The sequence below is a fragment of the Saimiri boliviensis genome, chromosome 7 (assembly GCF_048565385.1).
Source record: "Saimiri boliviensis isolate mSaiBol1 chromosome 7, mSaiBol1.pri, whole genome shotgun sequence".
NCBI lineage: Eukaryota > Metazoa > Chordata > Mammalia > Primates > Cebidae > Saimiri > Saimiri boliviensis.
Genome location: NC_133455.1, coordinates 23,699,345 through 23,723,213, shown reverse-complemented (window position 1 = coordinate 23,723,213; position 23,869 = coordinate 23,699,345). Strand labels below are relative to the sequence as shown.

At 51.6% G+C, this 23,869-nt stretch overlaps 2 protein-coding genes across 6 annotated transcripts in view; one reads left to right on the top strand and one right to left on the bottom strand.

Annotated features, from left to right (window-relative positions):
• Nucleotides 1–11,085, top strand: part of UBE3B (ubiquitin protein ligase E3B) — a 58,621-nt gene extending 47,536 nt beyond the window's left edge. For 3 of the 4 annotated variants that reach the window (XM_010342896.3, XM_039471570.2, XM_074402265.1), the window contains 5 exons: nucleotides 955–1,013; nucleotides 4,280–4,462; nucleotides 4,936–5,047; nucleotides 7,808–7,900; nucleotides 8,946–11,085. In XM_010342896.3, the coding sequence (XP_010341198.1) occupies nucleotides 955–1,013; nucleotides 4,280–4,462; nucleotides 4,936–5,047; nucleotides 7,808–7,900; nucleotides 8,946–9,137 (639 nt within the window). In that variant the 3' untranslated portion in view covers nucleotides 9,138–11,085. The other variant, XM_074402266.1, reaches the window with a different exon arrangement.
• Nucleotides 1–23,869, bottom strand: part of MMAB (metabolism of cobalamin associated B) — a 103,559-nt gene that overhangs the window by 55,553 nt on the left and 24,137 nt on the right. Inside the window, exon 10 of one of the 2 annotated variants that reach the window (XR_745408.3) lies at nucleotides 11,145–16,056. The exons of the other annotated variant lie outside the window; for it this stretch is intronic. The gene's annotated coding sequence lies outside the window, so the exon portion shown is untranslated. Of the gene's footprint in view, nucleotides 1–11,144; nucleotides 16,057–23,869 lie in introns of those variants that run through there. 2 annotated transcript variants of the gene reach the window in all.

Here is a 23,869-nt window from a genome sequence, read left to right as displayed (position 1 = left end):
AACCTCAAGCTTCCCTAACTCCTCCGACACAGAGCTCTTCTCGAAGGAAGAAAAGAATGCTGTCTTGCATGATGGTTTTCTGAAGAATAGCTCATAGGCAGGATGTTTCCTGGAATCCTGAGAATCCTCAGGCTGCCTTTGGCTTTAAAACCCACCGGTGCCACCCAGATGCTGACAGCAGTGGGGCTGGGATCGCCATTTTTTCTTCTATATACATAGGGTCATAGGATCTTCACAGAATTTCTATTAAAATTAGCTTCAAATGAGGTGGCCCACAGAAGTGTTCTTGAAGTCAAAAGAAGCAGTTGATTTTACAGAGTTTAAAATAAATCTATAGTCAGATGTTGAGGCTTCCTCCTAATACACTTTTCCCTCCGCCTATAAAGATAATGAAACTTCTAACAAAAAGCATAGTTCTAATAAGAGCAAAAGATGAAAACGCCAGCCGTCTGGAATGCCAGTGCCCACAGGGTGCCCCTGGTAGTGTGCTGCTTACATCCTTTGAGACTCTTTCCAGAGTCTTCCCCACTAGAAACGATACCATTCTGTGCAGTGTTGCTACATTATTGGCCTTTTTTCACCTTTTCAGTAAATGCACATTTTCATCATATTGTTTCATACCTGCACAGTAGTCCAGGGTATGGATGTGCCAGTGTTTATTTAACTGTCATGCTCGCTCTGAAATGCCAACACATTCCCCTTCATGACATCTTGAAGTCTTAATACAAATGTTTGAACAAGGATTGGGTGAGAAAAAACCTTTCATATCAGTCATGCAGGATCTGCTTGTTGATATTTCAGCCTTGACTTTTCATGAAAAAGGGTGGCTCCCAAGCATGTGCCGTCTTAATTCCATTATTATCGTGGATGTTTGTGCCAGCCCTTTCATCTCCAGGAAGCTTTGTTTCCCCATTAGAGTCCTCCCTAGTAATTACTCCGCATCTTCTCCCCCAGCTTGTTTGCCATGAACTGATTCCTGGAGGGAAGACCATTCCTGTTACAAATGAAAATAAGTGAGTATAGCAATTAGATTTTTAAGGTCACCACTTGAAAAGACTTCATTCTGGCTCTCTGGGCTTATGTTGAGAATTCATTAAGATAGATTGAAGTAGAAAGGGGCCGTAAATATCATAATGGAATTTACTGGTTACAGTTCATAGGCCAGAATTGTATTAAAGTCGATTTGCCGCCAGGCATGGTGGCTCACGCCTGTAATCCTAACACTTGGGGAGGCTGAGTTGGGCAGATCACAAGGTCAAGAGTTCAAGACCAGCCTGACCAACATGGTAAAACCCTGTCTCTACTAAAAATACAAAAATGAGCCAGGCATGGTGGCACATGCCTGTAATCCCAGATACTCAGGCTGCTGAGGCAGAAGAATTGCTTGAACCCGGGGGGCAGAAGTTGCAGTGAGCTGAGATCATGCCATTACACTGTAGCCTATGTGACAGAGCGAGACTCTCTCAAAAAAAAAAAAAAAAAAAAAAAAAAAAAATCTACTTGCAGCATAAGAATTTGCCATTTATTTTTTGCAGTAGCACTTCTAAGGTCAGAGGCACCCAGGCCACGGTGTTCTTAGGAGTTTAATGACGGCCCTAGATGCAGACAGATGGATTGATTCAGCACACTGTCCTGAACCCAGAGGGCACAGAGTCGGAAAGACACCTTGGAGGGGAGGGGCAGATCATTTTGGATAATAGCACGTGGCAGCTGTATAAAACGGTGTTCTTGAGAAGACACAGTGTTGAAGTTAAATGCCGCAGACAGAGGTCCTTAGACATGGGAATTGGAGACTCTGAGGCCCTGCAACTATCGTCACAGATAACGGGTGCTGCAGAATCTATCATAAATGTCATCCTTTTTGGTCCTTAGAAGCAAAACCTCTCAGTGCACGGTCTCCACCGGCCCTATTGTCACCTAATTAAAAAGAGTGGAGCCTGGCATGAGGAGACATTGGCCCCTTTGTCAGTCCATCAGTCTTCACCGCCAGGCTCCGTTGAGCATTTGAACTGTTAATTGGAGCATCAGTCTCTTTAGTGACAAGTGAGGGCTCAGTCTCACCTGATGAGTCATTTGAATCAGATGCATGTCACAGTCCAGTGTTCCCAAGCATCATGTTCCTCTCAGATCAGGTAGTTCGGTCAGTCTGCATGCTTGGGGAGTTTTTTTATCTAGACTGTCAGAAGCATCAGGAGAACAGACCCTGTTTTCATAATGATTGAAATACACTGGCCTTGCTCCTTGGCCACAGGGCATTAGTTTGAAAACTCAGAAGGAACAAAGTGCAGGTTGGGAGGGCCTGCCTGGGAGAGTAAAGAGGGCCCAGCTACAGCCAGAGAGAGCAGGGGTGAGTCCTGCCCTGCCTGCATGTAACCTGCAGCCATTCCTTCAGAGGGCTGCTCATAGCGTAATGTGTATAAAATACCTTCCCGGGTGTCAGGCTCAGAGGAGGGACTTAATAAATGACAGCAGTGATGGTTACCATCCTCAGATGGGTGACATGTCACACGGATCCTGCCACCCCCCGAGATGCCGTGCATTGCCAGGTGTTGTAGCTTGGGGGTGACAGTAGGCAGTCACTTGCTCTTCCCACATAGACACTGACTGCTAGGTAGAGCGCCCAGAGGAGGTGGGTTGGGGCAGGCTGTGCTAGAGGTAGAGTCCTGTCCTGCCATTTGATCCTGCACTTTTATAAGTGTCGAATGTCTCCTGTCCTTCTCTCCTACCTCCCTGTTTCTCAGTAAAGTGGAGCACTATTTGTAACCTGCTTCAAAAAGTACCTGGAAGGAGCAATGATTAAAAAAAATCATATTTGAATGTATTAATGTATAGGTTTGCTGCTGGTTTTTTTAAATAGGGATATTTTCAAGGTCACTAAAACTTGAGCACTGTGAGATAAAACATTCATTTGTATGAATTTGGAATTGATGAGAGTTGTACCTGGGCTGGGCTCAAGTGCTTTGATAAGAAATCAGTGATGCAAGGTTGGACGCAGTGGCTCACACCTGTAATCCCAGCACTTTGGGAGGCCAAGGCAGGTGAATCACCTGAGATCAGGAATTCAAGACCAGCCTGGCCAACATGGTGAAACCCTGTCTCCACTAAAAATACAAAAATTAGCTGGGCGTGGTGGCAGGTGCTGTAATCCCAGCTACTGAGCAGACTGAGGCAGGAGAATCACTTGAACCCCGGAGGTGGAGGTTGCAGTAAGCCGAGATTGCACCATTGTACTCCTGGGCAACAAGAACAAAACTTCATCTCAAAAAAAAAAAAAAAGGCCAGGTGCAGTGGCTCACACCTGTAATTCCAACACTCTGGGAGGCCGAGGCAGACGGATCAGCTGAGGTCAGGAATTTGAGACCAGCCTGGCCAACATGGTGAAACCCCGTCTCTACTAAAAATACAAAAAAAATAGCCAGGTGTGGTGGCACATGCCTGTAGTCCCAGCTACTTGGGAGGCTGAGGCAGGAGAATTGCTTGAACTTGAGGGAGGGAGGGAGGGAGGGGAAGAGAGAGAGAGAGAGAGAGAGAGAGAGAGAGAGAGAGAGACTGACAGACAGACAGACAGAGATCAGTGATGCTAGTAAACCTGTTGAAATGGGTTTAACCTGTTGAAAAGGATTATATGCTATTATATACGCAGTTGTAGGTGAGGGCACTGTGTTCTTAAAAGCAGACCCAGAAGACCTTCTGCTTGGAACCATTGTGAGTCCATCTGGCTTCCAGTTGAGTCCACCCCTATCCCAGCTGCATGTTGAAAGCATCTGCAGGTCAGCCTTGCCATAGCTTCAGACTGTTGGTCCAGATTAGCAAGGTTTTGATTAAAGTTTTGACATGGAACAATTTTTTTCTACTTTAAAACTTATTAGAGGACTGAATGATATCTTAATTGACTTATATCCAGAAGAATGAGATGAAATGGAAGCCCAAAAAGCACCCATTGTACTAAGAAGGGCCCTCTCCTTACCTGGGGAATGCCTCTTTGTGGTGTGATTCCCGACACAGTGGGGGCTTAACGTTGAGGTGTGACCTGTAGCTTTTGGGGAGGAGTGAATGAGGCAGTGCCCTCGAGGGCTTGATGCATTCACAGTGGCACATGCTGTGCAGTTCATGAGTGCTGTCATCATTGTCCCACTGTCATTGTTCTGGTGAAATGCTCTGGTCCTATTTGTGTTTTTTGTATAATGGTTCAGAAATGACTAGACTCATCTTTTTGCCTATTGCTGACAGCCTGCCCCGTCCTGTTAATTGTCAGTTTTCTCTCCCTTGTTGGCAACAGAATTAGCTACATCCATCTGATGGCGCATTTTCGAATGCACACTCAAATAAAAAACCAGACAGCTGCCCTCATTAGTGGATTCCGTTCCATTATCAAACCCGAGTGGATCCGAATGTTCTCAACTCCTGAACTGCAACGTCTCATCTCGGGCGACAATGCTGAGATTGATCTGGAAGATTTAAAGTAAGAGGCGGGTGGGGGGAAGAGTGAAATTCCTAGGCCTCCTAGAAAGCAGCTGCTCCCTCCCTGGGTTCCTTTTAGAGAGTTATTTTAGGAGCCTGTCTCCAGATCTCCTCCTCCTCCCTGGTCACTGGCAGGGCTGCTTTGGACTAAAAGCTAGACCACTTGTCTGCCTAGAGATTGAGAAGTGGAAGCAGGCCTAGGTCTGGGGGTTCTCTGAAGCTCTAGGAGATGGGGTCAGAGGATCTGGGGTTGGCTTCTGCTTGGAAATAGCAGGGCCAGCTGTCAAATTTCCTACCCTTTTAGCTTCCTAGGGAGATGGGGTTATTGAGGCAGGGACTTCTGGCTTTAAGAAAAGTTAGTGGTGTTCCCTGGGCCTGCCAGAGTGAACCGTGCCACCTGTGTACGTGACCTGCCTGCCTGTCCATAGTGCCTCCCGGAACACGTTGCTGAACCCAGATCTGTATTGCTTTCAGGAAGCACACAGTGTACTATGGTGGTTTCCACGGAAGTCACAGAGTCATCATCTGGCTCTGGGATATTCTGGCCTCCGACTTCACACCAGATGAGAGAGCTATGTTTCTGAAGGTATTTTATTTATTACCTCTGCATGCGTGCATGTATTCTCATAAACCTGGAAGGCCAGTTGATGTAATAATTCACACTGAAGAAAATGAAATTATCAGGAGAACGTCAGACGGTCAGCACATCCTCTCCCACAGGCAGGCCTCCCGGTAGGCCAAGCAATAACCAGAGAGGGGCTCGAGGGGCACAGCTGAGCCCTCTCTGTGTCCCTGTCTGCAGGGACAGGCCCCCTGCGCAGTACACATACCTATTATGCTCGGCACCCCGTCCTCCCCTTCGCCCATGCTGGCCTTGCTAACCTCTTTTTTCTTTATTTCCTTTCATTATAGAAGTAAATGACTCTGCTTGGAACCTTACCATATCTTAGGAAAATAGAGATAAGCAAAATTTTAAACGATTGCTGTTCCTCCAGTATAGAATTGTCAACTCTCTACACTCCTCACCAGGGACTACCTCTGTATACCCATTTTCTCAATAGTGTAAGACACACATGTATACCCACACTGTCCCAATAAAACACACACAATTGCTTGGGCTGATATCAAGGTATATTTTTGCAAATAGAGTGGCTGATGTTAAACGATTCCCCTATTACGGTGTCTAAAGTTGTAAATGTTCAAAATATTCCCCTAATGCCACTGCAGTGTTTTTATTACTGACATGAGCAGCATGTAAGTGTTTTCTAGGACACTGGATGGCACACACACTTCTCTGTGTATGTGTTATGTATGTGTATATATTTCTCTAAAAATGGAATCCTATCATTTCCCCACCAGCCTTCCTACTTTACAGACTATTGTGAACATCTTGTTATGTTCCGGGGGTAAATTTAGTGCCTTGAAATATTTTCTTTTGGAGGTTTGGGCTTGAACAACCTCACGTGGCCTTCTCTGTTGAGGCAACCTGGACAGTGTCACCGGCAATTAAAATAACAGCTGGTTTTCTCTCTCCTGGGTGGTCATTCTGAGGAGAGTTTATTCCTGTTGAAGAGGCCCTCACTCAGTCCAGCAGATACACGAATGCCCCACAGGGCTCCAGGGATTCAGGGTGAGCAGGCAGACAGAATTCCAGAAGCTGATTCTGGGAGAATTCATTGAAGTTTCCCAGAAGTGCCTCATGGGCAAAGCAGCAACTGCTCACCCTGGCCCCTCTTACAGAGAGGAGCCAGTGCCTCATCATTGTGCAGGTGCCGCCCCACAAAACAGGTGTGTTTGTGTCTTTGGATAACCTGTCACCAAACCTATAGTTGCTTACCATGTGCCTGCCCTTCTGTGTAGCTGCAGACAGGCTCCAGAGCCAAGCAGGAAAAACGCAGCCCTTGCCAAGGAGTGGACATGACCACACTTCTCTTAAATGTAACGTGAGCAGAGCATCCAGGGGCTTCCTGTGTCCCCTGTTCTCCTCCCTTCCCAGGAGCGGGAAAGCTCCCCTCCCTCCTTTGAGCCACCTACATTTGCAGCGGGCAGACCTGAGCCGGCCTAAACTGGGATGTGCAGATACTTCTGTGTCTGTCTCTTCATCCGTAAAACAGGACTAACCACAGTTCCAAAACAGCATCTGTAGAGTGATTGCATAAGGTTGCTTCAGGGAATGCCTGGCACAGTGTGGAAATACAAGAATGCTTCCTGCATTGCTGCTACTATGGTTTTTATAATTAAAACCAAATAGGGATAGATCCTGTTTAATACTCTTTTTCAAACTTTTTTTTGATGCCTGACACACATAAACTGTCTTTGGATGGTCTCGGGAATCTCATAACCATTTATAACAAGACCCAAACTCTCAGCTTGCCTCTGAATTTTAGAGTACAGCTTGATGGTGCAAGTGACAACTCCCTGTATTCCCTAGAGAAGCGAGAACATTCCTGGCTACTGTGGAGTTAAAGTGAATGGTTTCTTAGGACACTCCCGTGCAAGTTTATCACTTGGATTTCCAGGCTGGTCAGATGTCTCTGTCCAGGCACGAGCTCGCACATTTAGGGGAATAACAGGGGCTGCCATTTGCAGATCCCCAGGAGTTCCCCAGGATAGCAGGGAAGTGTGGCTGGCTGCCCACAGGCCCCACTTGGGCTGCCAGCACCTCGGCCTACTCTGCAGCCTCGCTGGCTCTGGGACCCGATTATTGTCAGTGTGCTGATAGGTTATTCATCTCTTGCAGAAGGGCCCCCTGGGCCCCAGCACATAGACCACTCTAAATCAGGAGGCCTAGGGCTCAGGTGACTGCACCCACACAATCCCCTCTGTGTGACTAAGTGGCTGGCAGGATGCCAAGTGCAAGGCCAGTGCGGGCCTCCCTGGCTCCCTCTTTTCATGCCACGCACAGTGGATGCCGGCAGCCTCCACCTCGCCCTTACTGTCTCCCGTGCTCTTGTCCCATGATGTCTCCACGGGAGGGTGTCAGCCACTGCTCTGTTCCTCTAACAATCTCATGGGAGACCTGCCTCCTGGGGATGCCTCATCAGTGCCCTGGCTGGACGTTCGTGCTGTTCCTACTCTGCAGTCACACGTGTTCTCACAAGTGGCCAGTCGCATCTGCTGGGTATGGGTTTCATGTGTCTTAGTCCCCGAGAGCAGCACCCTTGACAGAGATGTGCCACGTGGGTCACTTTTCAGGCCAGATCCACCCTGCCACCCCATATGGCTGGCTGGATAGCAGTTACAACATGGTGATGGTCAGAGCAAATGTGTACCGCACAGCTGCAAGGGCCCATCCTGAAAGAGCGGGAGCCTTCTTCGTCCCCACTGATCCTGCCTCATATTGCAGTTCGTGACCAGCTGTTCCAGGCCACCACTCCTGGGATTCGCCTACCTCAAGCCTCCCTTCTCCATCCGCTGCGTGGAAGTGTCAGATGATCAGGTACCCCCATGGGGTGGGTGGGAAGAGCCGGCCTTGGGCAGTGTTGCTTGACTTCCCTCTTGGTGGTTGGCTGCCTTGCCCATCATGTGGGGCCCTCACCTATCCCACGTCTTGGGAAGGCAGGCAGCTGGGCCCCTCAGAGCCAAGTGGGGAGGGCCCCACAGCTCTCACGGCGGGAGAACCAGCCACCCAGGCAGAGTGCCCACTCTTGGCACTCAGCCCTCTCTCGGTGGTTCCCCTCTCTTTCCTTCCTCCTACCTGGAGTGGGGGTGGGTACGTGCTGTTTTTAGTGGCGTCTGGCCTCACCAGGGCTGCAGATCAGAGGCAGCATGAGAGAAGTTGAGAGTGGGCTTAGGAGGCAGACAGGCGCAGGCTCGAGTGCGGCTCCCACCGCAGCAGCTGTGCGTGTCCAGGCACGTTGCTTCATTTCCTCATTGGCCAAAGGAGAAGGAATCCAGGGTTACCAAGCTCTGTGTGTCCCCAGCCTGGCCCACTGGGGGCTCACATGGGAGTCCTACTCCCCGTAAAAACCCAGTGGCTGCCTCTGGGTGTAGCTGCCTCGCTTGATGCAGTGTGAGCCCCTGGTGCCTCCTCGTGCAGAGAGTTCCTCAGTCCTCGGCCTCCGTGCTTAAGGGAAAGTTGGCCCAGGACATGGTCTGCCACAGGCCACAGCACTGGTGAGGAGGGAAGGAGGGTACTCAGAAATGTTTGGTACCTAACGGAGTTTTACAGCATTCTACTCTTTGACAACTGGTTAAGCAATAATTAGCTGTTAACCAGAAGGCCCATTCCCAGGAGCTTGCTTAGTGCAGGAATTCTCTGCAGGTCCCAAGGAGCAGAGCTTGCTTCTCTGGACTCAGCCTTTTAAGGCCAGTCATCTTGAGCCCGGGGCTTGACCTCAGGTTGTGGTGCCAGGGCAGCACTCTGCACTCTACCCAGCATCCAGGGACTGGCCAGGCCCTCTCCCTGGGCTGTCGGCCTTGGCACCTGCCTGGGCTCACAAGCTAGGCACCTCCCAACCCAAGGCCATGATGTGTGCCTTCAGGATACCGGGGATACCCTGGGCAGTGTCCTCCGGGGTTTCTTCACCATCCGCAAGCGGGAGCCAGGCGGCCGCCTGCCCACCTCCTCCACCTGCTTCAACCTGCTCAAGCTGCCCAACTACAGCAAGAAGAGCGTCCTCCGTGAGAAGCTGCGCTACGCCATCAGCATGAACACAGGCTTTGAACTCTCTTAGCTCCCGCCCTGGCCCTGCCTCCAGGGTTTCTGGGCTGCTAAGGACCTTCAGCTCCCAGACACAGCACGGCCCCTGGGAGTGTGACCAACATGCCAGGTGCCGTCGCTCCCCAGACCCTCTCTATAGCCATGAGACTCCCCTGTGGCCTCAAGAACTTTAGACCCACAATAATGCCACACAGCATTCTTCAGGTGATGCCCACAGCCCAGGGCTGCAGAACATAAACCTCCAGGTTCCACCCACGCGACTCCGTCCTTCCTGGTGATGCCAGAGGACCTTCTTTTTGTTAGTGTGATCTTTTTGGGAGTCTGTCTTTCCTTAGCCTTCTGAGTGAGCTGTGTATGAACAAGTCCCAGGAATTCCAGGAGTGCAGAGTGGTTTTCGCAACATGGGTCTGAGTGTACAAAGCCTACTGCACGTGAGATTCTCTCCTTTCGTTTCTGAAATCTCTTACTCAGGTAAGGCCTCGCCAAGCCTCTATGCACCTGACAAAGTCTCTGCCTCCATGCCGTCCACAAGGCTTCTTCCCAGACAGCCAGGCCCATCTGCTGCCCAGGGAAGCGCAGGTGCCTGCTAGGGACGCCACGGAGCACTGTGAGTCCAAGGCGCTACTCCCGCCTTGAAGCCACATGCTCCACACCACGGTCCTCCTTCTTCCTGCATCCTCAGCGGGCCGAGCTGCCAGGGAACCTTCCCGGGCCTGTTCCTGTCTTATGCATTCACCCTGGCATCTTGGTTTGGGAGAAGAAAACCACTGGTCCTTAGCAGCAGCCCCGTTTCCAGAACACGCTGGCTGTTACCCAAAGCCCGCTAGTCCCACGGAGGACAGCTGCCTTTGACCCTGCTTATTTGCCCCACTTGTTATCTAAATGAAACAAACACTAACCTAAGGTAGCCATCCCGTCTGGGCGGTGGCTTCACTCCACAGATGGCAAAATCCCAAGAAACTTGGGTCTCGTCGCCCATCCTTCCTCAGCACAGGGAACCTGGAGTCCCGCTGCACTGACAGAGGCTCACACCCTCTGGGTTGGTTTTTTCTTTTTTTAAACTTAATTTCTCTTCCAACCCATTGTGTTCCTCTGCCCTCATTCTTTACCTTTGTTCTAAGAACTTTACTGTAGATCCAGGGAGCTGAGGCAGAGACCCTGTTGTGGTGTGTGTTGACAGCCACCTACCCTCTCCCACCTCACGCTCCTGCTCCCGCACCTGCATCCACGCCACTGAGACGGATGCTGGATTCACAGCCAGGAAGGCCCAGTCCCTCCTGCTCTCTTCACAACTGCAAAACACTTTCCAACAAGAGCTGTCCCGGTGGCAGCAGAGCAGGGGGCCACCCGTCCCCACAGTCCTTCAGAGGGTTTCAGCTGTATCCTGGTGTCCCACCCAGGTCAGGACCCTGGGCTTTGGAAAACTGTGTGTGCTCTACTTTGATGGAAACTTGGCAAGGAATTTAAAGACAGGAATGCATTCATGTTATTTAAGATGTGTTAGTAACCTCTTACTTCTGTGGACTTGCCACTTTCTTCAAATGCTCAGTTCCTTTGAAGATTTCTGAACGTCTGTGCACATGCTGGGCAGGTTTGTGCATACATGCTGGGACCCCAGACTGTCAGCCTGCACAGAGAAGGTAGACCCTGTCCTCATTTTTATTATCTGAAGGTCAGAGCCAGTGAGGGACTAGGGAGAGAGTGATTTATAAGCACCAGTATCAACTTTACCTATGTGGATTTTTGACAAGGAGGGGTAGTTTGTAATTTCATTTAATTTTTTCTTCTCAGCAGCTGGAAATATTGCACTATCTGAAACACTGAATCTCCTTTTGTAACTGGTGTTCACTGACACCTTGATGGCTCTTGATGGCTCTAAAAAGTTGCAGGATGTTTTGTTTTTGTAGCTAACTTATGGATGGAGATGTGATCAGAGGCTTTATTAAATTTGTACTTCCGCATACGATGGCCACGTTCTGCATTTCATTCCACCATGTGCCTGGGTGGTTCCGGATTGGGGTCTGGGCTCAGGGAGCACGCAGGCCTTCACAGTGGATGGAGATGCGGAGGGCACAGAGCACGTGCCCTCGTCTCCCCAGCCAGAATCCAGAACAATTGGGTTTCAAGAAGTAACACATTTCAGGTAAGCACCCTCTGTGGGCCCGTCCTGTGGGTTGGGTGTATATCTTTGCAGTCCATGTTTTACACAGTAATATTACTTTCTTTTTGAGATTGGGTTTTGCCATGTCGCCCAGGCAGGTTTCCAACTCGTGCGCTCAAGTGATCCACCCACCCTAGCCTCCCAGAGTCCTAGGATGACAGGCACGAGCCACCATGCTCAGCCAGTAGTAGCTTTCAAAAGTGATAAATGTATGTTGATCAAACCCAGATAAGTGTCAGGAGTGAAATTTTACAGCGACTTCTGGGTGTGCCGGGCTTCGTTCCCTTAGTGAGGATCGCAACTTGCTGTCACCCCGCAGAAAACACAGCCCTTCTCATTGCATTTCCCAGCCCGGGTTTCCTTGGCAGAAAGCCCTGCTCCGGGAGCCCGCATCAGACCTGCCAGGTGTTTGCCCCACCTTGGTGCCTCTGCCCTGACCCTTGGCAGCTGCGATGTCCCAGTGGCTTCTCACTGCTCCCCTGGCCTGGGAAGCCCCCTGAGGATCAGAGCACAAACTCGGCTTGTGGGGATCCAGTCAGGAAAGAGGCCTCCAGAGGCTTGTGCCCTCTCTGGAAGTCAGATGTCTCAACACCAAGAGGAATTCGTGCACGAAGGCGCCCTCACAAGGAGCATTCATGCAACTAAAAGAAAAAACAAACCCCTCCCCAAAAAACACGTCGCCAGCCTCCAGTGTGAGGCACACCCACCTAAAAACGAAAGCTTCATTCTGTGACATTTTGGCTTTTACTTACAAGTTATCACTGCTAAGAGAAAGTGCGTCTTTATAACCAGGAAAAACAAGTGGGTTTTTTAAATTATTTAAATGGAAATGTGATATGCTGACAGAACTCGCAAGTGCCTAAGAATATTTAGCTGGAGCAGAGTTTGAGAAGCGCTGGCCTCCCCTGTGTTCTGACAGCAGCAGAGCCTCCTTAGCCCCAGCACTGCTGAAAGCCACAGGGGCTGGACAGCTGAGCTCTCGCCAAGCTCGGCCGATGTGCAGATCCAGGGCTTCTTGGGTCTCGGGCTTGTCTCCTGGAAACTTTTCAAATTGACCAGAGTAGCTGGAGAACTGTGGAAATGGTTCCTTCAGTATCATTTTCCAAGAAGCAGAGAGTGGGCGCTGGAACCACAGAGACGTGTGCACACCCCATCCCTCCACTTCCTGCCGCACGTGGAGGACAGCCTCCCTGTGTGTTCATTTCCTTACCCGGAACGCAGGAATCCTGATGTCCTCTCCAGGGCGTGTGAGGATTAAATGCAGTTACATATAAAACACCCAGTGCAGCACCTGACACCAAATACACATCCGTTAGTCCCCTTCCACATTTCCTCACTTTTCACTTTAACAGGGCTGCCCCTGACCCTGGAGATCGGGCTTGGATTAAGCTTCCAGAATGGCTCCTGCTGCTGCTGATCCCAGCAAGGTGAGGAGGTGCTGGATGAACACTTATCTGTTGAACTTAGGCACAATCCGAGGAAAGTCACAGTCCCTCATCCACGCTGCCGCGTCTGAGGAGTCGTCCCAGTGGCACAGAACAGAAGCAAGGCACATTTCAGCCAACAGGATCCAGCCAAGGGGTTTCCAGGCTCATATGGCCCCAGGGCATCTCAGTGTATCTCCCCCTCCCATACCACACACAATCACTTGGACTGTGATTCAGAAGAAGCTACATGGCCGGGTGCAGTGGCTCATGCCTGGAATCCCAATACTTTGGGAGGTCGAGGTGGGCAGATCACAAGGTCAGGAGTTCCAGATCAGCCTGGCCAACATGGCTAACCTTGGTCTACTAAAAATACAAAAATCAGCCATGCATGGTGGCGCACACCTGTAGTCCCAGCTACTCGGGAGGCTGAGGCAGGAGAATCACTTGAACTTGGGAGGCAGAGGTTGCAGTGAGCTGGGATGGTGCCACTTCATTCCAGCCTGGGACACAGAACCAGACTCTGTCTCAAGAAGAAAAGCCGCACAGCAGCCTCGGCATTCATAGTTCTCACCAGTCTTTGGGGCACGGGGTCGGAATGGCACCCTTTGCCTCACGGGAGTCATCCTAACAGCCACACTGTCGAGAGCACGAGCCCCAGTGAGTGCAGGTCCTCTGAGGGCGTTAAAGCGAGCAAGAGCCTTGAAGCACCCTGCGGCTGAGTGCAAGCCCCCGCTCTGCTGCCCACTAGCTGGGAGGCCGGTGGGAAGGTTCCTTGCCCCTCAGAGCTGCAGTTTCCCCTTCCATGAAATGGGGATAACACCACCCACTGTGCAGCCTTGCCATGAACCAGAGAAGTGACCTGAATGAAAAGCCCCAGTCTGTGCCATCTGTGAGCCGTCGGTGACTCATGGCTGTGATAACTGTCATTATTTTGTTCCAGGGACTGAATTCACATCTCCTCTGGAGATTGTTTTTGAAACTGCTTGCAAGGCGCTTCGGCTGACATTAGCAGGACATCCCAGGAGCCTCTGCTGGGCTTTGCTCAGACCCTGGTGCCAGCTCCCTGGCACCCACGCCCCGGCTATTCCCGAGCTTCCGTTACACACTGTGGGGCTGCAGCTCCCCAGCCTGGGGACCAGCAGTTGCAGTTCCATCATGCTTTTCTTACCCCGATAGTTCAGGTCTTTTCTGAGCCGTAGGAAGACTGAAAGGCTTGGGCACACTGGGATGGGGTCTGTATCAGCTTACGGATCTCCCGCCGAGAGAGCCAGCCTGCTGGAGCCCACCTCTGAAGGTGTGCCCTGCCTCCTTGACCCCAGAGAAGCCTGCGGAGGAAGCTGAAAGCGTTCACTCTGCTGCCAAAGGCTTCTGCCCCTTGGCTTTCCCAGGCACTGAGTCCGCCTAGATGTATGTGCAGGGTTGGTTGGGGGGTGGGGGTTGGTTTTTGTTTGTTTTTTGAGACAAGGTCTCGCTCTGTTGCCTAGGCTGGAATGCAGTGGCGCAGTCTCAGCTTACTACAACCTCCGCCTCCCAGGCTAAAGCAATCCTTTCACCTCAGCCTCCCGGGCAGCTGGGACCACAGGTGTGCATCACCACAACCAGCTATTTTGTTTTGTACTTTTGTAGAGACGGGGTTTTGCCATATTGCCCAGGCCAGTCTCAAACTTCTGGGCCCAAGCAACCTACCTGCCTCGGCCTCCCAAAGTTCTGGGATTACAGGCATGAGCCACTGCACCAGGCCCACTCTGTGCAGGGTTACCAGTCTGGCTGCCTTCTCCAGATGCCTCTAAATCTGGCTTTTATAGGGCCATAGCAGTGGCCATTGAGTAAAGGAAGACACTTGTCTGAGTGGCACATGGTTATTTAAAAACATCAGTGTTATGGAAACCCAGTGTCTTTGGCCTTCAGGCTGTGGGCACGTGAAAGGGAAGCTGATGTGAAGTCATTCTGGCCCTTCCAGGACCGCCCCTCACACAGAATCCTAAACTAACCTGCCTAACACTGGAGAGGGACAAGTTCTTTTACGAAAGGAATATTGTTGCCAGAATTTGTGTGTTGTAGCCAGAAGCGGGGAGTCCAGCTCGGAGCCAGAGCAGGTGGCATAGAGGTATGACAGTGGCTCTGGGACCCACGCAGGAGGCGCAGTGGGCAGGAGCTGAGGTGGTCCTCTCCTCCTCTTGGGCCGCGTGAGCCCTTCTCTGCGTGTGTCGTCTGGCTCCTGCGTCCCCGTGGACTGCCTCTGAGCCACCAGCCTTGCAGTTACATGGCCTTGTGCTCCCGGGGCCTTAGCCAGGCCGCCACTGCTGCATCCCTCAGACCACGTTCCAGCCTGGCTCGCCTGCCTGCAGCTGAGTGGCCTTCAGCTAGGGTCCCCTCGCTCGTCTGGTCAGCTCTGATGAGACAAGCCAGGATCCTGCGGGCAGCAGCGGCTGTGGACACAGCAGTTCCCAAAGAGGCTGCAGAAGGCCAGGAAGTGACCCAGGCTGGTGACAAGGGCAGTGTGGACTAGGGGTCAAGGGTACAGGCCTTGACTTTGGACCAGGACTTTGCGCTGTGATCACCACGCCCACCTTCAGTGACCTGAAGGTAGGCAGCATTTCACTTCTCGGAGATTCCCTTTCCTCAGCTGTAAAGGAGTGGATAGTAGTTCCTACCTGTCATGAGGATTAAATGAGGTCACATCTGTTAAGCCCCTGGCAAATGATAGGTTCCCAATCAATGCAGTCTCCCCCTTTCTTCTGTAGCCCTGGGGCTAGGCGGGGTGGAGTTTCGGGTCAGAAGGTAACTCTCATTGCTGTTCTAAAAAAATTCCAGTGGCTCCTATATTCGTTTCCTGTGGCTGCTGCAAATCCCAACAAACTGGGTGGCTTAAAACAGCAGAAATGTATCCTCCTCCCACAGTTCTGGGACAGAAGTCTGGAATCGAGGCATCCACAGGCAGCACTCCCTCCGGAGGGTCTGGGGAGAAGCCCGCCGCATCTCTTCCAGCTTCTCGTGGGCCCTGCGAGCTTGGCTAAGGCTGTATCACTCCCGTCTCTCCCTCTATCCCCATATGGCCTTCCCTCTATGGCTTCCTGTTTCTCCTTCTCTTAGAAAGACTTGTCCTTGAATTAGGGTCCACCCTGACCCAGGATGATCTCGTCTTGTGATCCTTACCTTAATTACATCTACAAAGACCTATTTCCAAATAAGGTCCCATACACAGGTTCTGGGGTTAGGACTTGGACAGATCTTTTCAGCGGGGCACCATTCAACCCACTACAGCTGTCTTCCAGAGCAAGTGTGGCAGGAGGCGATTCTTCGTGCCAGGGACTGCCACACGCTCATAGATCCCAAATAATCTCCTAGGGTGAGAGAGTGAAAAGGAGAATTGCTTATTCAAAGACCGGAAACATTTGAAGCTCGCGTCATCGCTCCCTCCTCATGCATGGCAGACATTGCTAATTGATGGCCGCACCGTGTCTTGTGTGCTTTCAGCAGTCCGTGCGTACGCGCCTGGGAAGCTAACAGGTTTGCCATTTCCTGGCTTATGTGTTGTCCCAAAAGTGTAGTACAAATAATAATAGTCATAATTAACATTTACTCAGGTGCCAGCCACGTTTCTTGGATTATGTCACCAAATTCTCTCAATAGCTCTGAGATCATACTACTCATCCCATCCTAAAGATGGTGTATGGGTTGAATTCTGTCCCAAAAAAGATGCATCCTAACCCCCAGGACCTCAGAACATGACCTTATTTGGAAATAGGGTTGTTGCCGATGTAACTAGTTCAGATGAGGTCATATAGGAGGAGGGTGGTCCCCTAAGCCGATGTGACTGGGGTCCTTACAGGAAGAGGGGAAGCAGCCGTGTGAAGGCAGAGGCAGAGGCTGGAGTGGAGAAGCTTCAGGCCAAGGAACACAGGGATGGCCAGCCGTCCCCGCAGCCAGGAGAGGGGATTGGAATATCCTCCTCCACAGCCTGGAGAGGGACCAGCCCTGTCAACCCTTCGTTCCAGACTTCCAGCCTCTAGAACTGTGAGAGAGAGAGTGTCGTTTCTTAAGCCCCGAGTTTACAGTGCTTTGTTCCATCAGCCCCAGGAAACTAGTACAGATTTTGAAACCAGACAGATTTGTCACACGCCCAAGGTCACATGCTTGAAAGAGGTCAAACCAGAATGTGAACTTGGGCATCACAGGACACGGCCACCGCTGCTCGGCCCCAGCGCTGGCCGCCCTGTCGGGGCTAGGTTCCGTGTGGCCAGCCTCCCCACCTTTGAAGAGAAGCTACAAAGCGCAACGTCTGTGGAATCTCCAGATTTAAAAAGTGTTGGCAAATTGAAAACCTTAAACGCCATGGTTGAGGCCTCGGGAAATCCAGAGGGCCTGCGTGTGCATGTGGTTTGTGGTGCAGCCGTTCCTCCCAGGGAACACTGCAGATGTGTCAGACACCGGAGCCACAGTCTCCACGGCATAGAGCGACGCACGGAGTCAGACCAGATGATGTTTCTGTCACCCGGAGCCAGAAACCAGCCTCATGCAGACGCTCCAGGGGAGTAGCTCAGCACAGGAGAGGGCACTGGAATCCCGGTCAGCCGGCTGGTAACACGGCTGGACTCAGCCGAGGCCCTAATGGTTTTGGGTTGTATTAACTGAGAGAGAGTGTCTAGAGTGAAGGTGGTAATGGTCCTATTCTGTTCTCTGGGACTCACACCCTACCTGGAATCAATCCTTTGTTTCTCTCCAGGAACCACACTAAAAAGGATGCAGGAGGCTGGGCGCGGTGGCTCACGCCTGTAATCCCAGCACTTTGGGAGGCTAAGGCAGATGGATGACTTGAGGTCAGAAGCTCAAGCCAGCCTGGCCAACACGGCAAAACCTCATCTCCACTAAAAACACAAAAATTAGCCAGGAGTGATGGCAGGCATCTGTAATCCCAGCTACTTGGGAGGCTGAGGCAGGAGAATCACTTGAACCTGGGCAGCAGAAGGTTGCAGTGAGCTGAGATTGTGCCACTGCACTCTAGCCTGGGTGACAGAGTGAGATTGTCTCAAAAAAAAAAAAAAAAAAAAAAAATGGATACAGGAAAAACTAGGTCATATCCAGAGAGGGTACCATGAGGAGGGCTGGAGCGGCCATCTCAGAGCCAGCCTAGCAGTGTACCCAAGACACACACAGACGATGGGCTACCTGAGATGTCAGCAGCAGCCCAAGGGCCCTCAGCCTCTGTCTTGGAGGGTGCCTTTGGCCTCTGTCTTGGAGGCGACCAGCTCAAGGAGACCTCAGACTGCAGAGTGTGTTTGGGAAGCAGCTGCCCGCAGCTCTGGTCATTAAAGAGCGAGTGAGCTGGTACTTCTGCCCCCAGCAATAATGACAGTGACCTGGAGTATGGTCCCTGCGGCCCTTCCCAGATACGGAGTTCTGCAAATATGGACACTGGAGGGACACACGGCCTTACAAAGCCACCAGCAGGCCGTGGACGGACAATGCCCAGCCCACATTGCTGCCGCAGGTGGACAGTGGTGGTGAGAGAGAGGGAAGATGGGGTGCTGGTCAGAATGGGTGTGGGCTGGAATTTCTAGAGGTGTGGGAGCCTGAGACATCTTGTGAAGTGGGGTGGGGGGCAGGGCTCCTTCCCGAGAAGGAGGGTGAGCAGGCCTCTGGGTGTTTCAGAAGAACTGCCCTGGCAACGTGGAAGTACAGCTCCAGCAGAGACACCAGATCAACCGTCAAAACCGAGCCACTGCCACCCCGCAAAGCCAGAAAAAGCTTCTGTGTGGCAACTGTGGGCAAGTCGCCCTTCAGCCTCTGCATCCCCCACCACAGACCAAGGCCCCAGACCCCGCCAGCCCACATACTCCATGAGGCCCCCCCTTGTGCCTGGACACATCAGGACCCTTGGGTGCCACCAGGTCTGCCACACATGGTGACAATTGGCCATGAGAGCCCCTGGTCATCAGAGCCTTCAAACACAGAAACCCCGAGCAGCCTCTATTTCTCTGTAACGCTGGTCGGCCGTAAGGTGATCTTGGCCTGTCACAGACAATTTTGCGAAATAAACTGGGTCAGTGGATCCCAGTCAACAAGATGGTTTTCCATCTGTGACCCACTTGCTGCCTGTGAAGGGGCAGTGCTCTCTCCTCCTTACAGGTGAGGCTCTGAGAGGTGGATTGATCTACCCAGGGACTCACAGCCAGGATCTGAGGAACTGGGATGTAAGCCTGAGCCTTCGACCAGAAAGGTGACCTCACTCACCTGCCTTTCCTGATCGTCAGAGGCCAGACAGAAGCCTCCTGTTTCCCAGAAGGGCCAGTCCCACTGACTCCCCTGACCTGCTCCCATCCCACTAGGGACACCATCCAGGGAAGGAGTGTACCCCACGTGGGGCTTCGTGTGAAGTCTGCTGGGTGGCTTTGTCACCATTGCAGATGGTACCAGATGAGCCGGGCCCTGCCCAGGAAGCCAGACTGCTAGGGAGTTCAGACTCAGCCAACAGACAGACCCAGAGGGCCTCCTGTGCCCCAATCCGGGTGCTGAGTTACAGCCGTGCATACAGTGGACACGGTCCCTGCCCCACACAGCTCACTGGTGGAGAAAGAGTCGTAACTGATTCAAGGAGGAGGTATATGGCCACATCCTGTGATCACTGTCCCTGGCGTCTGGTGCCCTGCTATTCTGATGCCCACTCAAGCGGGGGAAGCTGAGGTCAGGAGCTGGCCATTCCCATGCCCGAGGCCCCAGCGTCAGTTAAGTGGCAGAGCCAGGGTTCAAACCCCGGTTTGCCACACTCCAGAGCCCTCACTTGGTTCGAGCAGGCAAAAGAGGGGTGGGAGAACCTAAGGCAAAAGGCTCAGCTTGAGCTGAGCCCCAAGGGCTGTTCTGTCCTTTATCTGGAGCCCGCTGCCTCCACTGCTTATCCCTGTGGTTGCCAGGGCTGCTGGAAACTGACAGACACACCCACTTTGCCAGTGAGTTCCCACAGCGTTTTAAAAGACTCGTTCAGGACTCTATAGCCCTGGTCTCCCTGAGGCTTCAGAGTAACAGCTGGTCCCAGGTACAGAGCTGAAAGGCAGAGCTGGATTTCAGGGTGTGCTGAGCAAAGGGCCGACTGCCCTGCACCCCACCCTTTAAGACGCTCACCGGGTAGAGGGAGGCCAGAGGAATGTCAGGAACTCCACCACTTCCTTAGCTCATCATTCACATCCCAACAGGCTGCAGCCTGTCTCCCTGCCAGCTAAGGCCAAGACGCAAGTGGGAGAGCACCGGTGCCCACTCCAGACACAGCTCCTCGGCTGCGTCTGGGAACAGGTTCCATTTGGTGGTGTGTGGAGTATCTCGAACCTCTTAATAGCCACAGTGAACGCACCAGTGCCTCTGCAGCAGGGGGCAGAGTTCCTCGGTCTCCCCTCCTGGTTTGCGATCACAGGGGCCACTGGTGAATAGGCTGGGTAGCTCTTCCCAGCAGGCATTCAAACTCCAAAGCTGGGTGGCTGGAAACTGCCTGCCTCACCAAACTGCCATCAGAAGTGGTCTCCATCAGCTAGGGCAACAGAAGCCAGCTCTGCCTCACTGAGAAAAGAAATTTATTGGGCCAGGCGCAGTGGCTCATGCCTGTAATCCCAGCACTTGGGGAGACCGAGGTAGGCGGATCACAAGGTCAAGAGATAGAGACCATCCTGGTCAACTAAAAATACAAAAATTAGCTAGCTGTGATGGTTCACGCCGGTAGTCCCAGCTACTCAGGAGGCTGAGGCAGGAGAATCGCTTGAACCTAGGAGGCGGAAGTTGCAGTGAGCCAAGATCATGCCACTGCATTCCAGCATGGTGACAGAGCGAGACTCCATCTCAAAAAAAATACAAGAGGCTGGGCGCGGTGGCTCAAGCCTGTAATCCCAGCACTTTGGGAGGCTGAGGCGGGTGGATCACGAGGTCAAGAGATCGAGACCATCCTGGTCAACACGGTGAAACCCTGTCTCTACTAAAAATACAAAAATTAGCTGGGCATGGTGGTGTGTGCCTGTAATCCCAGCTACTCAGGAGGCTGAGGCAGAGAATTGCCTGAACCCAGGAGGCGGAGGTTGTGGTGAGCCGAGATCGCGCCATTGCACTCCAGCCTGGGTAACAAGAGCGAAAACTCCGTCTCAAAAAAAAAAAAAAAAAAAAAAAAAAAAAGAAAAGAAAAGAAATGTATTGAGGGCTGGAAGCCCAGGCCACCAGCAGAAAGGGAGCCAGGGAAGTTCAGGGGGCCTGGGCAGTCAAGCCTGAAGCTGGGTCTCTTCAAGATGCTGCGTGTGTGAATGAACCAGCTCCAGCCAGTAGCCCGTCCTCACTCAGTGCATGCAGGGGTCTTTAGGGAAATTCAGAGAAAATTTGGGGATTGAAGTAGACTGGGCAAGGCACTGAGGTTATTCATTCTTTTACTTTCATTTCAATAAATATTTTTGGGCCCCTGCTGTGTGCCCAGCCTGTTCCAGGCAATGGATTCAGTCTCACTTAGTTGTTTTTGAGACTGGGGCTCATTCCGTGGCCCAAGCTGGCAACATGGCGCCATCTCCACTCACTGCAACCTCTACCTCCTGGGCTCAGATGCTCCTTCCACTTCAGCCTCCCAAGTGGCTGGGACTACAGGTGCTTGCCACCACACCCAGCTGATTTTTGTATTTTCTGTAAAGACAGGGTTTTGCAATGTTGCTCAGGCTGGTGGTGAACTCCTGGCCTCAAGCAATCCTCCTGCCTCAGCCTCCCAAAGTGCTGGGATTACAGGTGTGAGCCACCGCACCCAGCCAGATTCAGTGATTTTGAGAGAGACAGACACCAAATGAGAAACCAGTAAGAAAACATCTGGTGTATTGAAAATGAGACAAATAAAGGGCCCCGTGGAGATTGTGTCCCACGGGAAGAAGTAAATCCTCAAAAAGAAATTGAAGCAATTGGATGGTAGGTCCCCAAATAGCAAATATCCACAAGAGGCATCTACCCATTCTGGCCCCAGGGCAGTGATCAGGATTCAGATTTCAGAATTAGACTAGAATTCGAATCTGCCTCAGCCACTTTCTCATCACGACCTGGAGCAGGTCACCTCATCTCTCCAAACCTGCAAAATGGGGATAATCACTCTTCCCTGGTTGCTGAGATCAAATGAGGTCACACATGCAGTGCCTGCCATGCAGGGAGCATTGAGTTACTTCCCAAAGGAGAACTCGAACACGCCCTGGGTACATGTGCACGTGCACACACATGCACACACACACATGCACACACAGGCATGCATGCACAGTGGGGTACCCAAGCGGATGCTCGCTCCCTAAGGCTGGGGGCTATGCCTGCGTGACCCTCTGGTATATTCAATTACAGTTTTACCCACATTAATTCCTCCTTCCTTCTAGATAAGATTTATTAAAATATGCAATCACAGAAATAGCCCTACTTCTGACAGCAGCCAACCCACAGCGAAGCCACACTTCCTTGAACCCTCCCCCAAACCACCAACACACGCCAAAACGCTACAGAAGTCCTTGCACACACCCTCTTCCTGGGGCGCCCCATGGTTCCCCATGGTGCGCATGCTCCCTTGTTGCAACAAGACAGTAAATCTGACTTGGTTCCACTACAGGTGTGTTCTTGGTGGTTGTTGCCTGCAGGGCACTTTCAATTGTAAACCCAAAAATCTCCCCTGTGCAAAATGTTTGCAGCCACCTCAGGGAAGGGGAGCTGGAACTGGTTTGTCACACAGCTGGGAACAGCACCCCAGGGCACAATGCAATCAAAAGGAGGTGGTTTCCAGAGCTACAGTCCCTAGACGGGGGATGGTGTGGGGGTGCGGGATGTCACACCATTTCTCACTGGCTTTAATCTTAACTTTTCGTGCTTTAATGTGAAATGTAATTACAGATTCTGAGTTATGGTGGTGAGCTCGTCAGGGCTGACTAATTAATTAGTCAGATTTATAAGTATTTGGTTCTCGGAGATCAGTGACCCTGATGTGTCGCCTGAAAGCTCTGAGAAATCCCTCTCCTGCTAGCTAGTTTTCTTGGGGAGCTGTGTGGATGGCAGAGCTGCTTTTGCTTTGGGGGCTGGTCGAGAGGGACAGCCTGACTACTCTCAAGCAGCCTGGAGACCATAACTGCCTCTGAAGCCCTCACACCTTTGAGACCTGTAAGGGCTCTGCCCTAGGAATCCAGAAATGTCAAATGCAGGCCACTTGCCCCACTACCTCTCCCCAGAGGCCATGGCAGACGTTTGTAACGGATTCCCAAACCCCTCCCTGTTGAATCTGGACCCAGCACAGCCTGCCAGGCAATCACTTGGAACTGGCATTTCTTTCCTACCCCTAGGAGAAGCCCTTCCCTGCTCTCAGCAGAACAGAAAAGAAAGGACTTTGACACCAAAGGCTGGCATTGAGGTGGGTCTTGCCACTTGCTGACTGGCACGCTGGGATCATCACGCTACCTATTGGGGTGCCACTTATCCAGGAAAAGTTTCGGTGATAATCCAGGATGAAAATCTCTGTAAGATCACAAACATGGAAGTTCTTTGTCTACTCTCAACCCCTGTACAAGATAAAGATGCAGCAACCAACAGAGGAGGAAGAGAGATGCCAACATTTCAACGGCATGGGGAAAGCTGATGCAATGATCCCCCAGGGGCAGCTCGGTGGGGCCGGGTTCATTTTTCTTCCCTCCTCTGCTGCCCTAGAATGGAAGCCAGGCTTCTACCTACAGGCTGGGCTCTGCACAGCCAGCTGCCTCCCACAGGGAACACGGTGATCCTTCTCCAGGCTTCCAGACTTTGCGGTGGGTGGGAGGGCCTGATGGCTTTGGTTACTGAGGGAACCCTCCCTACATGAGGGGGCTGGAATGTGGTAGGGGTATCACCCTCCAAGGGGCTTCTCTTGTCTCCAGCCATCCCACGGGAGGTAGATGATTTATTTACAGCCAGAGAAACCCACTTGTCAGTTTCTTTTCTTCATTCATGTGTATTATACAGTAAGCCTTTGTCAAATCCAGCCCAAATTCATTGTAGAAAAATGAGAAAATCCAGACAAAATGAAAACGAACATGAAAACCACCCATCTTCCCACCACTGAGAGATGCGTATGAGTAACACATGCATTTTTCTATGGTGTATAAACGTGTATATTTCTGTTTAGGATTTGGATCATTCTATATGTAACATTTT